General features: G+C 43.8%; 2 protein-coding genes across 3 annotated transcripts; one reads left to right on the top strand and one right to left on the bottom strand.

The window, feature by feature from the left end:
- The first annotated feature begins 141 nt into the window (after window positions 1-141).
- prmt9 (protein arginine methyltransferase 9) lies at window positions 142-9,877 on the top strand. 2 transcript variants are annotated; one of them, XM_060046282.1, is made up of 13 exons: window positions 142-510; window positions 715-914; window positions 1,101-1,249; window positions 1,495-1,731; window positions 2,149-2,316; window positions 2,657-2,759; window positions 2,935-3,047; window positions 3,544-3,736; window positions 4,254-4,437; window positions 6,173-6,983; window positions 7,268-7,421; window positions 8,644-8,766; window positions 9,066-9,877. In XM_060046282.1, the coding sequence occupies exons 2-13, from the start codon at window positions 717-719 to the stop codon at window positions 9,330-9,332; spliced, it is 2,700 nt and encodes an 899-aa protein (XP_059902265.1). In that variant the 5' UTR covers window positions 142-510; window positions 715-716; the 3' UTR covers window positions 9,333-9,877. The 2 variants fall into 2 exon arrangements, with proteins under 2 accessions (XP_059902265.1, XP_059902264.1); XM_060046281.1 differs by having other exon boundaries at window positions 2,932-3,047.
- Window positions 9,878-9,921: 44 nt separating this feature from the next.
- tmem184c (transmembrane protein 184C) lies at window positions 9,922-15,431 on the bottom strand. Its single transcript, XM_060046301.1, has 10 exons — window positions 14,781-15,431; window positions 14,490-14,620; window positions 14,368-14,404; window positions 14,022-14,227; window positions 13,166-13,240; window positions 12,936-13,029; window positions 12,711-12,823; window positions 12,386-12,485; window positions 11,772-11,943; window positions 9,922-11,482 (listed from the first exon to the last, which is right to left on the bottom strand). The coding sequence occupies exons 1-10, from the start codon at window positions 14,895-14,897 to the stop codon at window positions 11,154-11,156; spliced, it is 1,374 nt and encodes a 457-aa protein (XP_059902284.1). The 5' UTR covers window positions 14,898-15,431; the 3' UTR covers window positions 9,922-11,153.
- Window positions 15,432-17,230: the final 1,799 nt, after the last annotated feature.

Below are 17,230 nucleotides of genomic sequence, written 5' to 3'. Positions count from 1 at the left end.
GGTATTGCAAAAAGGGCAATGTTAATTATGTTTCAATATTTTATGTATACACAAATGACAACATTACAAAAGAAGGCAATGAAGATGTACAAATACAATCACAACTTATTTTATTGACGAACATACTCATGGTGGAACACAAGTGCGGGTTGATGTTTCGGTCAGGGCTGCTTAGTGTGTGGACACTTGTATTTTCATCAGGCATTAAGCAGATGTACAATTGTTCTTTAATCAACAAATGTCAACTCTTCAAGCCTCACGTTTAAGGTGGATTTAACCTCAACATCTGTATGATTTCCTCTCCTCGCTTGCAGTGTTTGTAGAAAATGTGCAAGACAGCTAGCTATAGCTAACAACGATGCTAATGTGGTTTGATGATAATACTTTAGGCTTGACAATTGGAAGGCGCTACTTATCTTAACAACTGAAAAACTTCCATTTATCGCTGTTCGAAAAGCTCATTCGGTCAGGTATTTTTTAGTTTCCCGTTGATGGTCTAACTAACACACGGTAAGGAAATAAACCGGTACAATGTAGTGTCTGCACGCACCACATGTGGGGACCATTGCATTGACACATCTATATATTGTTAGAGTGATATGGTTATATTGATTGTGATATATCAATCAATAAATGCATGTTATTTTCACTATGTTGCACTGCCTTGTACGATCTTTCATGTCGTTAATGTTGAGATGTCAACGCAAATTTCAGGAATGCCCAATGCCAGCACTAGACCAAAGCGGGGTAGGAGGACCCGACGGCAACCAAGAGAGGATCCCGCCAGAAACGAGCTGGTTTCTCGGTCCCTAGAGAGTGCCCAACAGTGCTTGTTTAACCAAGACTATGGGACTGCCTTTGTCCACTACCTCCTGGTCCTCAACCTTGCCCCTATGCTTAAGGACTTTGCAAGGGTAAATTCAAAAGCATACTCGACTACCTTTTATCTGTCATAAACTTTTCGTACGTGATATTGTTCTTCAAATGTTGTAATGATATGAAGTTGTAAGCTTTCTGTGCCCAATAATATAATATATCGATATCTCTATCTATATCATATATCATATCTATAACTCGAGAACCATGCCCTGATCTCACAGGAGTCGTTCAGATTCACTCTGTTCAAATGGGCTGACGAGCTGGACTCGGTGGGGCGCGTTCAGGATCTCTTTAACTGTTTCGAACAAGCTCTGGAGCTCTTTCCTGCCGATGAGGTTATCTTGAACAGCATGGGTGAGCACCTCTTCAGGTATGTTCCTAATTTACATCAATGCAGTACATTTATAAATTAAATTCTGTGAAATCACTTTGGATAAAAGTTGGGTCGAACGAGTCAATGATACACATTTTTTGTAGATTGCACGATTCCTATGTTTATCAAATTAGTGTCAGTACTCTTTGTAGTCAAAGTTGTTTTTGTATTAACATTCTATTTTTGTTTGTTTATAGGTTGTTGTTTTTTTAATAAAAAGCTATCCCCTTTTTGTGTTTTAGAATGGGTTTCCGGGATGAGGCTGCCGGTCATTTCCACAAGGCCCTCAAGCTGAAGCCGGACTATCCCGAAGCGAGGGAGAACTTCTACCGCGTGGCTAACTGGCTGGTCGAGCGCTGGCACTTCCTGATGCTCAACGACCGCGGGAGGAACCAGAAGTATCAGCAAGCCATTCAGAAGGCGGTGGAGAGGGGCTGTAACACTGTACTAGACATAGGTACTGGCACAGGGATCCTGGGGTGAGACATCTTCATAATAACTTGTTTGTCGCCTGGTTTGTCTATGACAGTGGTCTGTTGTTTTGTTGATGTTTGCATTGGTGTGTCTTCTACTTTGTACATAGTAATCTGCTGTCTGCTTGATAGGTTGAAGTACGGTGTATTTATTGCAGTTTAGATGTGGTTATGTCATGCTGTACATGTATTTGTCTGTTATTGGTAGATACGGAAAGTGGTTAAGGTGTTCAGCTGAAGGCTCCTGGATTTAAACCCCAGTGAATGCAGTTTGCATCCTTGCTAGCTCTAACCCCTTCTAAATTAATATTTGTGTTGCACATCAAAATCATGTCATACTACATGCACATTTGGGAATGCCCATGACCTTTGCCCTGTTCTCCCCTTTCACTCCCTTTCATTTTCTGTTTACATTACATTCAGCATGTGTGCAAAGAAGGCAGGAGCTGCAGAAGTGTTTGCCTGTGAACTGTCCAAGACCATGTATGAACTGGCCTGTGAGGTGGTGACGGCGAATGGGATGAAAGGAGGAATCAACATCCTTCATAAGAAATCTATGGACATGGAGGTGCCTAAAGACATCCCACACAGGTACTAACAGCGTATTCAATGTATGTATTCAATTATATGTATTGATATATTGTTGTACTTTGTTCCTTTTAAGGTGTATGCTTTTGAAAAGGGGGGTAATCATCTTGTCTATTTTCGGTAGCGCATGGAATATCTTCAAAGCATTTAGTTTAGTTCTATGTTGGCAATCAGCCCCGGGAAAAAATATAGAAATATATGTGATTAAAATGTCAACCAAATAATCCCCATTGCTCCATTTTATATATAAATATAATATATCTATAATATATATTTTCTTACTAATATGATATGGTTTCTCTATATTCTTACTAATATGATATGGTTTCTGCCCTGCTGGCAGGGTTTCCTTAGTTGTGACGGAGACAGTGGATGCAGGGTTATTTGGAGAAGGCATCATAGAGAGTCTCATCCACGCCTGGCACCACCTGCTTCTGCCACCACAGGTGATTTGACATTTCGACATGTAATCATGAACGGAACTGTGTGGCCGAAAACATTTCTTATGAGTCATCAACAACAAACAAATGGCACATTTCCATGAATAGTAGGCCAGATAAAATAATATAGAGGCAGTGATAAGAAATGTGCATCTATATATTCTTTCGCAATAAAAAGCAGATATCCGATGACATGATGTCCCTGGAACCTTCAAAGACAGGCCGGGTCATTCCGGCCGGAGCCACAGTGTTCGGCATGGCGGTCGAGAGTGTAGAGATCCGCCGGCACCATAGGTAGGTCATATGATCCCTCCTGATTCAGTTATTTTTTTATAAAGGCCTACTCCATCCATAGAGATACAACAAGTAGTGGTCAGGTTGTTGTCAATTTCTGCATTTGAAGCCCACTCTCCGTGGTCTACCTGTAAGCATCTTTGAGCAAGATGTCTAATCCTACCTCTTCTTTAATTACGTATCAAAAAAGGAAAAATCACTCTTAAGTTGCTTTGGATAAGTGTCTGCAAAAATCGTCGGAGATCAATAGTTTAATGGTATTTAAAATAGTACAACTTGACCAGTAGTAAAAGTACTGACTTCTTAATAATCCTTGTCAATTCAAGGTCATTTTGTCAGTTCAATTGTTTTCCCAAACTTAGTTATTATAGAAATGCCTTTCACGATCCATCCCTTTCCCCATATCAAACGGCCTCCATTGAAGAAAACAGTCCGTTCCTTTTGAAGCAGCGCCACATGTTACCTGGATATTACATCTGTTTAATGTTCCCACCAGGCTGTGTGTGTCTGAGGTCGGGGGTCTGTCCCTGGGGGCCGCGGGCCAGCTCCACAGCCCTGTGAGCTGCACTGCGGACGCAGACGACTCCTTGGAGCCCTACACCACGGAGAGGCTGAGCAGGATCCCCGGAGGATACACGGCCCTCACCGAGCCCTTCAGGGCCCTGGACATAGACTTCAACAACGTCACGGTGGGCTACAGCCCATGGAGAGGGGCTAGGGTAGTGACTTAGGTGAAAGGGGCCAGGATCAATGGCCAATGGCGCCAACCTTGAAGGCATCCTTGAGCAAGATCCTTAACTCTTTCCTGCTCCTTAAAGGGGACCTATTATGCTTTTCGACTTTTATGACCTATAAACGTTGTTATAATGATTGATAGTCATGTTTAGCCATGCACAAAAAACGATGCCTCTACGTAGATGATTTCCCGGAAATGTGAACAAGTGAATCGCAAACGTTGTCCCGAGTGTTTAGCGCTCTGCACAGCCACCCCAGACAGAAGGAACAATATGTAACATTGACATCAACTGTTTTGAATGGGTGCTGCAGTCCAAATTGCCAGTATTGGAGAGTTGTCAACGCCATCCCCACCTCCCCAGACTTTTTTTTTAAATGTAAAGACATTTAAAGATAATTTAAATATGTATATATATTATATTTTGAAATGTAATGTCGTATCTCTAATACTAGCCCTCATATACCCACCAGGAGCTGGAGGGGCTGAGCTCCAGAGAGACGCAGCGGCTGCACCTGCCCGTCACCCAGGAGGGGAACCTGGATGCCCTCGCCGTGTGGTTCCAGCTCCACCTTGACCAGGAGAGCAGCCTCTCCACTGGGCCCCAGGAGGACACCTGTTGGGAGCAGGCCATCTACCCCATCCAGAACCCCAACAGTAAGGCAAACTCACCGATGAATATCATTATGGTCATTTTGCGGATTTAATCAAAAGGGACTTATGTAGATCATTAATTAGCAGGAATCCAGATACAGGTTATTAAGGAGCAGGAATCCAGATACAGGTAATTTGATAGCAGGGAGGGGTAGGTCCACTTGTTCAAGGGTGCCTATAAGAATGCTGCGGACAATGGGGTTCGAACCCTGAATCTTTCAGCTCGGAATGAAACACCTCAACCACTAGCCTGTCCTGAACATTTGTACATATATCTACAGACACAAAACGCATGGTACACATTCTGTGTTGCCTCACCATTTCCTTGGTTGTAATTTGCTGTTCATTTATTATTATTTATCTTTTAATTATATATATTTTCAGTGACTATATGATGTCTTGTCATGAAGACCATTCTACTCGATCTATTTAAATTTTCATATTTTATCTTCTATTGAAAGTTTTGTGTATTTCCAAAATCTGTCAGGTGATGGCAGTATATGTACTGAAATGCCTTCGTTGTCAGCCATAGCCTATGTCACGCTATTAAAACAGAATTACCGGTTTATTCGGTTAATTACTGATGGGCATGTTTGTTTTTGTTGAGATATTGTTGTTGGTATCTTGTCTTGGTCATAAGTCACTCACTCCATCATATTTTGGCAATTCAAACGTATATTTCCCCTCATGAATACTAAACATGAATATAATATATACAAAAATACATATAAACATGTAAAACTAAAATAAATTAATCCCAGACTGGAAATTAGGGAAATGCGTTAAAAAAATCTGTAATCTAAAAAAATAATAATTTACCCCCAATAAAATCCACATAATAATAAAAATTCACCATCTAACCCAAAATCAAAATATCATGATTTTATTATTGTGTTGTATCATGAACTATAAACTATATTTGCATTCCACCCATTCCCAACATAATCCTGGTCCTGGTGTTTGGGTGGGTTTCAGCTGCGGTAAACCTGGCAGACAGACATGTGATTTAGCAATCAGGTCATCTCACCGGGTGGTGCCGCGGCGTTCCAAAGCCTGCGGTGTTTACGGAGGAGCAGGCCCCGCCGCTCCCAGTCGGGGCGCTCCGTCTTCGCGGTGCGTCGCCGCATGTCACGGCGCCACTAATTGGCCGGGGCAGCATCTGGGGAGCCCCCCACCCCCTTTTCCCGCCGATCAGCGACATCCGTTTCCTGGGCCGACGTGTGCGCCGCGATAGCCTGTGACACTCTTTAGTGTTCATGAAATTCTTATAGGCAATAAATATGCATTTTCCCTGAACACCCCCTGACAAGAGACACGTCGGCATCAAGACGTGAACAGATGTTATTCCTCGTGGAATCCTGCCCCCCCCCCCTTCCCCCCTTCGCTCCTCCTCATCCTCACACACCCCCTCTAGCTCCAGTCCTCCCAAATCTCTTTTAGGCGCGCATCCCTCTTCTTTCTCTGCTATTTACTGTTGAGCTTCAATCCAAAATGACCTGCGATATAGATATCGATATAGAGCGATATAGAGATATTTTGCCACACTATCCTGTATGTGAAATGATCATGCACGTCATTATTTTCACAATCATGTTTCAGTATCAAACAATGATTTATACACACAAGGTTGTCAATAGTGCCTACCTCAACGGTCTATAAATGATCTGTTGTATTAAAGTGTTTTCTTATATATTTATTCCGGAACTCCAAACGACAGCCTGTGTGTTGTGATCGACAGGCGTTGCCCTGAGACCCGGAGACCAGCTGGTGGTGGACGTCTCCTGTCGAGACGCCTTCCTGAGGCTCTGCAGCATTTCCGTGGTGAGGGACGGCCACGAGATCCGCCTCGATCCGCACCTCAGCGTCGACACCCAGCAGCCGGGTACCAACCCAAACCCAACGGCAACTGCCGCTCCCGCTCCCGCTCCGACCCCCGCTGCCACGCCGACCCCGACCCCGACCCCGGAGTCGGAGCTCTGCAGCGCTCTCGCCGGCCTCCAGACCCACCAGAGCCCGCCCCGGGAGACGTGCGTGCTGGAGTGCTCCGAGATAGCCCTGCTCAACAACAAACACTACCACCAGAGCTTCAACCAGGCGCTGGACACGCTGTTGACTGGCCTGGCGCTCGCCAAGGAGAACAGCAGCGCCGTCGGGCCTGTGAACCCCACCACTGCCACCAGCACAACAACCCCCTCCCCGAGCAGCGCCGCCGCCGCCGCCGCCAAGGACCCCAACGACGACCTCCTCTACTTCCTGGACGTGTCGGAGGGCTTCTCGCTGCTCCCCCTGATGGCGGCGCGCCACGGCCACGTCAAGGCCTACAGCTCGGTGGAGAAGAGCCAGCACCAGGACGTCCTGCGGAGGCTGGCGGGGGCCAACGGCGTCCACGAGCGGAGGCTGGAGTTCTGGCTGAACCAGGCGAACGAGGAGGACCCGGCGGTGCTGAAGAGGCCCTCCCGGGAGAAGCTGTGGAGCGCCATCGTCCTGGACTGCGTGGAGACGTGCGGCCTCATACGGCAGAGGCTGATGGAGAAGGCTTCACTGGCCAGGTGAGCGAGTGTGGCCCTGGATGTCCCGTCTGGGATGATGTAAAGAACCATTTTGAAAGTACCATTGTAGATTCTCTGTTACCAGTGTTCTTGAAAAACGCTGGAAATCAATTTTTAAACCAAAAAAAATAAAGGTTTTAAAAAAATCTTCATGGAAGCCAATGAGGCTGCAGACAGCACCGCTAAGGATTGCTTGGTTCATGTTAAAAGCGTCGTATGATTTCAGTTTGATGGTGGTCGGAGCATATTCGGAGCAACCTTGTGCTTTGTGTGATCTCCCCCAGTTGTCTGCTGGAGGAGGGGGGACGTGTGTTTCCTGAGAGGATAGTGCTGTACGGCATGCTGGTGGAGTCGGACACGCTGTTGCTGGAGAGCGCCGTCCAGGGACAGGAGCCCACGCTAGGCTTCAACATCGCCCCCTTCATCAACCAGTTCACTGTGAGTATCACCACACACACCCAAACCAACGGGTCAACTTCTATCTGTGTTAAAGCGACTACTCATTTCCCCTCAACTCCCGGTCAACGACCATGAGCCTCATCATTTAAGGCCCTGTAAATGTATGTCTAATATCATGGAGGCCCATAAAAAAATAAATCATCATGGAATCTATAACTGTGGTCATCGGCATATAGTCTTTCAAACCTCAGTGAAAGTGTGGTAATCTTTTGCAGAACTCGTTCTTTCCGGTACCACCATTGAAAAAGACGAGTTGATGGAGAGTTGCGAAAAATCTCCATCAAGCTCGTCTGGTACGGCCCCTTTTGGTCTGGTATTCCGTCTCATGTTCCTGATGTTATCCTCCACACAGTTGCTTTCCTCAGATCTAGTGTTTGTACACTTGCATCATTCACGTACATCCGAGCCCTAGGAGACTCGTGTTGGTTTTCCATGGGAGTGTAGTATAATTTAAAAACTTAAAATATATATATATTTTTTACTGTGATCAAAGAGTTGGATCTGATTATTATGAAAGTGTAATATCATTAATATATAATTATTAATGATTTAATACATTCGATTACCACAGTAGTACAATTTAGGTTGATCAATTTAGGCTACAAACTAAATTAATGTCCGCCATTTTCCATCAGTGTCATATTTAGGCTTCATTTTCTGGATGTACCTCATGGAACAGTCTGAGTCTACTTCACCAGATGTCTTCTTTGAAGCCCTAGTTGTCACACGCGGCCCAGGCTTTAAAACTTGTCTACCTGAATCTATCAGCACACATTAACTCAAGCACATCAAACAGGGCCACTCGGAGATCCTCACCACCGTGACAAGGAGGAGGTGACAGTCTTTGTTCTCTCTGCTGCTAACAGTGGCGATGGGATGTTCACTGCGCTGCCTGTAGCTTTCTAAGCCCCCCATTGTTGTATAAGCGCTGAGAGTGGGTTGTTATCCACATTTTACTTTCAACTTACGGTATATTCATCAACTTGTATTAAATCTGGAAACTCTAGGGTGTATGTGATGTTTGTAATGTCAAACAAAAACATAATGAATGAAATGAAGATATAATAATCATTTGGATTGGACTGTCCTCCAAATCTACAAAATGTATATCATAAATTTTAATCTCGATGCCGTTTTCCTTGTTCAACAGATGTGAATTCCACAATGTTTCCTAACAATATCTGCTTTTGTTTCTCTTCAGGTACCAGTCCATGTGTTTCTAGACTTCTCCACCCTGGACTGCAGACATCTCAGTGAGTCTGTGGAGCTGTTTGTCCTGGATCTCATGAAAGCCAGCGCCAACTACACAAACAGAGAGGTCAAGGTACGCTAGAGCCTGCTGACATATTGCCTTTGTGTTGTTCCAACTTACTTGGGGGGTCCTCATAAGAAATTGCTATTTTAATTGGCATGCTTTTAATTATATTTTAAAACATCACTTTCTGAAAATCTATTTATTGCACATTTTAATACAGGCGTTAATATTACGTTGTGCAGTTGAAATTTATCCTTGATTTTCCCATTGATTTTGAGAGCAGAACATGTTATCACTACTACGTCACTGAGAGAAGTGTGCTACCTCCTTCTCAAGCCCTGCTCCTGTTGGCCGTCCCGTCTCCCCAGGTGCGGGCCACGTCGTCGGGCCGGGTGACGGCGGTGCCCTTCTGGTACCAGATCCACCTGGACCCGGAGGTGAGCGTCAGCACGCTCAGCCAGGACTCCCACTGGAAGCAGGCGGCCGTGGTGCTGCAGCCCTCCCTGGAGGTCCGCGCCGGGGACTGGGTGTGCCTGGCCGTGCAGCTCCACAAGAGCAGCATCTCAATGTCAGCGCGGATAGACAGCGAGGATGCCTCTGCGGGGCTCCCCGCCGTCGCCATGACAACCAGCTAGGAGCTCCGACCAAGGCCGTTTAAGGCCCGAGCTCCGTTGTGTCGACTAGTTTGTCAGTATTGTTTCTATGAAGGTTAATTCTTTTTTCTTTTTTTATTAAAGTGAATAGTTTTTCCAAGGTATTTTCTGCCCTACTAGATACCTCTGTTAGGTTATTTAATTTCAGCATCAATGTTATCCACAAGTGTCCGAGCTTGTGTAAAACTACAGGATCCTTTTCTTCTGTACTCAACAACCCTTTTACAACGACATTCCTAATAAATAGTCCTTACAAATTATACATCATGTCAAGATGAGGGATCAATTAATGACGTCCTCCATTTTGAACAACATCTCACCAAAAGTGGAATGTATTTCTATTTGCAATAGAAAAAGCATGTCATTGTTATTTCGTTTTTTTCCTATGAGGGTGTTTGCCCAGTGCCAAGCCTAATGCAACTCTAGCAGTGACCTCTTACCTCACAACTGACCCATGTGTAAATGTTTGTGCCAGTTGATTTTCTTTCAGTTGACTTTAAACACATATTAAAGACACTGAGCATAAATGTTTGACAATTTCAATAATGCCACTACAAAAACACTACTGGTGAACTTTTAAACAATGTCAGACATTTAATCCAACTTTAAGCAAAACAGTTAAAACAATTCAATAGATCAGATAAGGCAATGCGACACACAATCAACTTCACCTACAGCTGATAGTGCTGCGTTACGCTTACTTTAAACATTTGATTAAGAAAAATAATGGGAGAACGTGCATTTGCTGATTTCATTGCCCAGCACAAATCAGTTAAACACAAGTACCAGAACGTTTTAATGCCACTATGAAATAAAATGCAATGCATTCTTAAGTCCAGCATAGATGGTACCAAGGATGGAATAGGCTACTTGACAATAGTTCCTGTTGTAAGGTGATTATAATACAGTAGTATTTACAATGACATTGTGATCCGAGTAGTTCCATAGCACAGAGATTAGCAGTAAGGCATGAGTGCAGAGTAGTTACATTCTATAGCCGATTAGGAGCTATGCATGTTAAAACGAGTGCATGGAGAGCAAGAGTTCAAAATCGATAGAAAATGTGCTACTGTTGGGGTACAAACCAAAAACAAACGTACACATTTCCTCGATACCCCCTTCCTGCATTAACCAACAGTAACCCTTTTAGCCTTCATAAATGCTCATGTCGTGTGCTAATGATAGCCCATTCCAAATCAACCATTTATTGGCAGCATATATTTCACAAGCTTTACACTTTTGGTAATGCCTAAAGCTTGTAAAAATGTGCTTCTAATACATCGTCAAATAACAAGTTTATATGAGAATGATTCGACCAGGACCTTTTGTGCGGGGGAAACTATGGTGTTTTGTTCCCAAGGAATAATCTGCTGTGTCGACAGACTACGACAGAAAAGATATATAGTCAGCATGGGTTGTCCATTAAAAAAAAGCAGAGAGTTTGGCTAAAAAAGGTCTTTAAACCCCTTGGGTCGATTCTAAAGACTGAATCTACTTATGTAGATCCGTATGCATGTTCATGTACCGAAGTATAATATTTAGGGTGTTTTAATAGAATAACCTGTAGTTATACAGAAAATTCTTACATAGTAATTATAGTTTATTTGGGGGCTCCTGGATAATTCCCGAAGTTGCTGACTGAACTTGTGGGCAAGTAACTTAAAACAGTTGGTACTTTTGATCTGGTCATAGAGGAAATAAGTCAATCAAAAAATAAAACGAAAGGGCTGGGACGCTGTCCAACAACTTTTTAAATCACATCCTTATAAAGGGTTTGAGCGACGCTACAGCCCCGATATTTGGCTACGTGATAACAACCAGATCCGCCACGGTGGGCTCTGCCGAACCCGTGGGTACTTCTTCCCCGACCTCGGCCGGCTGGTCGCTCCGCCGGGCCTCGTCGTACCCGTCCTCCTCCCACGGGGCCGCGTTGAACCCGGCCGGGGCGGACCGAGAGTGAGGGGTCATGGTGTTGCCCAGGCCCTGGTACCGACCCTTGGGCGACACCGGATTGGACACAGACTCAAAGTTACCGCCGTCCGGGGAGTCGCCCGAGAGCAGGCCGGAGCGCTCGCCGTCCATCGGCCCCTCGCCAAAGTAGCTCCTCCTGGGACGGCCCATCACGGTTCTCCCTGTGGGTCAGAGGAACCGGATGAGGGAAGAACAGCGGAATACACCCATGGATTGATCAATGCAAAGCGTATCTTCTGCTGTTTAATTATCAAGCAGACACTTCATATCGACTTAAACAATGAATTAATCAAGGAGGAGTTCAGGGTTGTTCGCCCAACCCGCTCCTTGATTAATTATGCGCTTTGTGAGCGCATCTTGCTCAAGGATGCCTACGGGTAGTCGGCGGACATTGGGGATCAAACCCAGCCCCTTCAGGCACTGCCCAAGTGCTGCAGTGGAAACACTCACCAACATTGCGGACTTGTTCTGAGATGTCGGCCCGGACGTCGGAGATGTCCCACATGGCCAGGAAGGAGTCGAAGCAGGACCCTTCGTCCCCGTCCAGGATGTAGGGCTTGTACGTGAAGCTGAAATGATGGGCAATGGCTGCTAGGAACATCTCCACGCAGATGATGAAATCCTGACGGGGAAATAGGAAATTTATGGTTGGGCATCTTACACATGCAAATTTAAGTACAGAGTACATCAAAATCGATAAAGTTACGCATGATAATATATCGAATTTGATGCTTTTAATAAGTGATGGGGGGCAGAATAATGAAGTCACTAGGGTTCCAAACCTCCTCACTAGTAGTCCCTAAGGAAGAAGCCTAACCCTTACCTGCTCCTAAATGACATGGAGATAAATTCACGGACCAACAGCCTTTCTCAAGCTTTCCCTCAGCCTCTGGGGCCGATTGAGCTCGCTACATAAATAAGCCGGAATATGTTTATGGAACCATCCTATCCAGTTATACATCAGTGATTGTGGGTAATGACTTGATGATTAGCCTCGGCCCGTTGCCGGTCCTAAACCCATGGTTGGAGAAGAGCTTTTCGATATGATTAAATGTTCATAGTACCTGTAAGCCAGTGGCCACAGCCTCCACGCTTTTCCATTCCCAAGTTTCTGTCTCTGAGATCACACCTACTTTGACTAGGAGAGCAATAAACGCAGCTTGCCTGAAACAAAAAGTTCACAAGGAACCAACAATGAGTAGGAAATCAACTACTCAGACTATCAACTACAGAAACAATCTGACAAACTGCGAAACATAGCTCTCTGACGTACACATACACACACTTATCTAAGAATATGCAGTCATGTGACCACCATGCAAATGGTGATAAGGCACAAAAACACAAACCGTTGAAAAGGTCACATCTTTCGTATATATACACACTTACCAGAAGGAGACAAACACCACCATTTTGACACACAAGAACTTCCCAACTGGTTTGATAGGGCTGAGTTCCTCCCTCAAGGCCTTATAGAACAACACCAGACAGTACATGGCGAACTAGAATTGGGATAGTGAGAGAAATAGTTCGATGTTGAGGTTCCACTGGTTCCTTAGTTTAGGTCAGGACAATATCAGACTGTCACGTTACAAAGTGTGTCAGCCTTATTACCAGCTGGGACATATTGTTGAAGATGACCAGGTAGGTCCATGCGTTGGTGGAGCTGAAATTGCCTTCGTCATACACTCCACACAGTTCGCAGATCCTTGAAGGTCAGGGAGGAGACACACCACAACAGCAGTTATGGACCTGAGCAGGAGCTGATGCAGTGCCAGTGTAACATTGATTTCACAGAGAGAGGTCCTCAGCTGACTCAAAAGTAAGGAGAATTTGACACTTACAGAGCGATGACTGTTGTGACCGGTCTAACCACGGTGTACTGCAACACCCCCAGCTTGCATCGATGGAGCAACACCCTGCAATGCAAACATTTGTGGATCATGAATAAAGTGCATTTCCTCTCTGATGTGAGAGAACAGTGTTCCTCTTGTGAACTCATCTCATGCTAATCAGCTAAAGACAGTCGTGCCACGCAGCATCTGAAGTTGCCTGACCCAGAGCCATTTCAAAATGGGGAATGCAGCTGATGCTTTCCCTAAACACAGCTGAATAGGAAAAGCAAATATGAATGTGTTATCTTTAATAATTCATCACATACATATCAAAGAAATTGGAATATATGTGAACGAAACCTCTGTACTTTGTCTCTTTTCCCTTATCCAAAGTGACTTACAGGAAATCCAGTGACCTGCCTTTAAAGCAGCAGGTTATGCCGGGGTTTCCCACAAATCGATTAAACTGTGGACATGAGGGTACCACTACCAACCCTTCAAACGTTTCATGTGTAGGGCCATTTCTTCCTAACCTGATGCCCCAGATGGTTTGTCACACAGAACCATCTTAAAAGTTGCTTTTGGAAAATGGCAGGAACTGTCAAATAAAACTTGTGATGATTGGATGAACCATCTGTAACTATCTATCAGGTATAACTCAGAGAACAAGGTTCCTCATAATGGTCCGAACCACTGTGTTTCATCCACAATCGCGGTACATTAAGCCTAGTAAGACGGATTCTCGCTTGAACATGCTCTTTTGAATCCAGCGAGCATGTGGTCGTCCCATCACTTCTATGAACTGGCATCTGATCATTCATTCACCGAAAATAAAACACGGCAGAACAATAAAAGGCCAACTCACTCTCCCATTGGCCAGGGGGGGCAGCAGCAGAGAGGGGGCAGGTGTCTCTGCTGATCCTGGACCTCCAGCATCAGGGCTAAGTTGGGGTACTGGTTGCCCAGGTAGTTGAGCAGGAAGATCATGAAGTTGTAGATTACAAAAGCCTCGTAGCACTCCCTGCACGTGTCCACGTATATCGCTATACTAGGGTACTTCAAGGCAATCCACTGTGGAATTAAACAAGAGAGAGAATTAAACGAGAGTGAGTGAGAGTGAGAGAGAGAGAGAATTAAACGAGAATTAAACGAGAGTGAGAGAGAGAGAGAGAGAGAGAGAGAGAGAGAGAGAGAGAGAGAAGGTAACTTACACTGTCCAAGCTGTAGATCGGGACCATCCACAGTATTCTACAATAAGCAATTTCAAACAAACAATTTTAGAATTGATAACTGATCAAGAGCGGCGCAATGTCCGCCAAGAAGCCACTCTTACCTTATAATGGGTTTCTGCAGTTCCGGCTGAGTATAGTGTACTAAATGCTGCAGGATGCCCCATAAGGATATTGGTATAGTCATGAAGACAAATATTCCGGCAATGAACCATGCTTTGTTATGAATCCCGACCTGGAAGACATTACAAGGCATAAAAAGATAACTTGATAACTCCCAGCAAACCCTGGGAGTACAGTAAGACTACATTCTGGTAAGCCCAAGCATGGTTTTAACATGTGAAACGAAATGACCGACATTCTCATTTTGATACTGAACATTAGTGACTACTAACCCCAGACTTCTGTAGTTCCCAGACGCAGAGTGGTAGGACGACTAACAACAACAATATATACAACAACACGACCAAGGGTCGAATCCATCTTCTCCAGTTTCCACAGGAGCAAGGCATCTTTATGAAGAAAGATATCTGCCTTGTAAGGTTAGAAATATTACTTCACCACTTATTGGCCATCATGATTTGTCTTTTGGAACGTGCCTTTTCCAAACATTAAGCTAACAAGACAATATGCTGGCGGTTTCTGACTCTCTCTCTCTCTCTCTCTCTCTCTCTCTCTCAACGACGCTCTCAACGGCGCTCTCACTTCACGTTTCGTTTACAGGAATGGCAAACTGCAGGGTTACAGTTAATTGAGTTATGTTTCACATGACTAGAGGTTTGAGGTAGCTAGTTTGCAGGGGTGAGCTCGTCAGCTGATTCATCTTGTAAACAAACAGTGATAACGACCACCTCATAGCAGTTATCAAAACGCTCCACCCTAATTTGAGAAAATGTATTGTTGTTGTTGTTGAAAAAATGTATATAAGTGTCCAGATACGTATCGATTTGCTAACTATACATAACAACAGCAGCGAAGATGAAGTTTAAAACCGATTTGCACACTTCCTGTTGACTCCTCCAAGAGTCCCACCTACATCAGTGGTGATAGGTGGATAACAGCCAATCAACGGGTGCCATTCCTTTCCGCCTTGACTGTAGTATCGGCTCTGGATTCGACCATAGACCAAATAGACTGGTCAGAATTCGAGTTGACCATAATTATTCCCATTCACCACGAGATGGCAATGTTAATTAACTTTTAAGGGGCTTCTATGCAGCCATGACTTTATTTTTGCAGGAATGTATTCAAATGTATTGTTGATGTAGATCAAGACAATATCAACTTAACCGCCTTCTTTATTCAGCAACCTCAAATTATTAAATACAGGCATAATTGAAAGATATATATATTTTTTAAAGTCAATAACCATCTTGCTTTTTTGGTAGTTTAGTAAGAACAACTTAATCTAACATGGATTTGTTGGACCATTTCTATGATTTGACATTATTAGATAATACAGCATAAATAGGATACTGTGGTTATAAGGTTGACAGCACTTGATAAAAAGCAATTCAAAATCCTCCCAAAACTGAAACGTATATTTTAACTGAAATAGGTTACTTTGAAATTACAACAATACTGGCTTTCACCCTAAATTTTAATTAGCTATGTTTTTGGTTTTGTTTAGATTTGTAACTTCCAAAGTGGTATTCTAAAAACCCACAGGTGCAAATTATTCTACACCATTTAATAAACACACTCTATGGATGTAAATTAATTACAATTAAGAAAGTAATTTTTTATGGTACTAAAAGATTTCAATAATGCCAAAATCTAAATATCGTAAGAAAACAATTTTATGAATAACAAAGCCTCTTCAGAAGCTGCTAGGAACTTAGGGACCTTGGAAATACCTCACCGCAGAGTTCAGAGTTCTGCCATATAAGGGCATGGAAGCTCACCATATGCTCTGTGTTTCCTGGGATGAACCAGCAATCAACACACACTTTTTGCATAAATATTGTCACTCAACGTCTATCATATCTGAATCGATTATGCATTATTATTGCAGAATTTCTAATGCAATTGTCAAGCAATTTAGCAGGTAATGGCAAAGACACCCGAGACATTGAAGTGAATTTATTTATTTAAGTAAAGAGCGAGAGAGCATGCTTATGTCAGCGGAGGAGTCGCTGTGTCTGATACCTGACGACTAACAAGAGATACGGTATCAGCTAAAGTGCCCCTCCTTTGTCAGGGGAATACATTAGGCTACTCTGCAATTAATCCCCATTATTATTTATTGGTCTTAATACTTCTACAGGTGCATGTTTGGGAACTGTTCAAATGCACAAAGGGCATTCAATTCAGTAGATCTGTTCCTGAAGTTGAACACTACAAACAAGTATATATCTGTTTCTTCACAAGGCAAACAATCCCAATCCAACCTATTCCATATGAAAACAACTGAGGTCACCTGAAGGCACATCGATCATGTCATTTGGAATCAACCCTGATACTCATGAGTGACTAAACTAACATTACAAGAACTGTGTGACTAGCTCCCATACTGTATGTGTACTGTGAATGCATGTCTAATCTACTGCTATGTTTATTCGGACACTGGATACAGCTTGCAGGCGATCTCCCGAGACCCACTCTAATATAGATTGGTTATCCCCAAATAACGTGCTAATCCGATTGTCCCAGGCAAGACAGAGCACTATAACCTCAGCTGCAGTGTCTCCGTAGAGTTCCCATTATAGCCCTAGAGCCGTATTATAGCAACTTCCCAATGTAGTCCTCCAATTGGGCTTTCCCATAGACATGCCATCATTTATCTTTGGGTTTTGTCAGTTGAACTCCAAATCCATTGGATGTCTGATTTAGTAATTTGCTTGAG

Source organism: Gadus macrocephalus, chromosome 3 (assembly GCF_031168955.1).
Source record: "Gadus macrocephalus chromosome 3, ASM3116895v1".
In the NCBI taxonomy this organism is placed as follows: Eukaryota; Metazoa; Chordata; class Actinopteri; order Gadiformes; family Gadidae; genus Gadus; species Gadus macrocephalus.
This window is presented reverse-complemented; position numbering and strand designations above follow the sequence as displayed.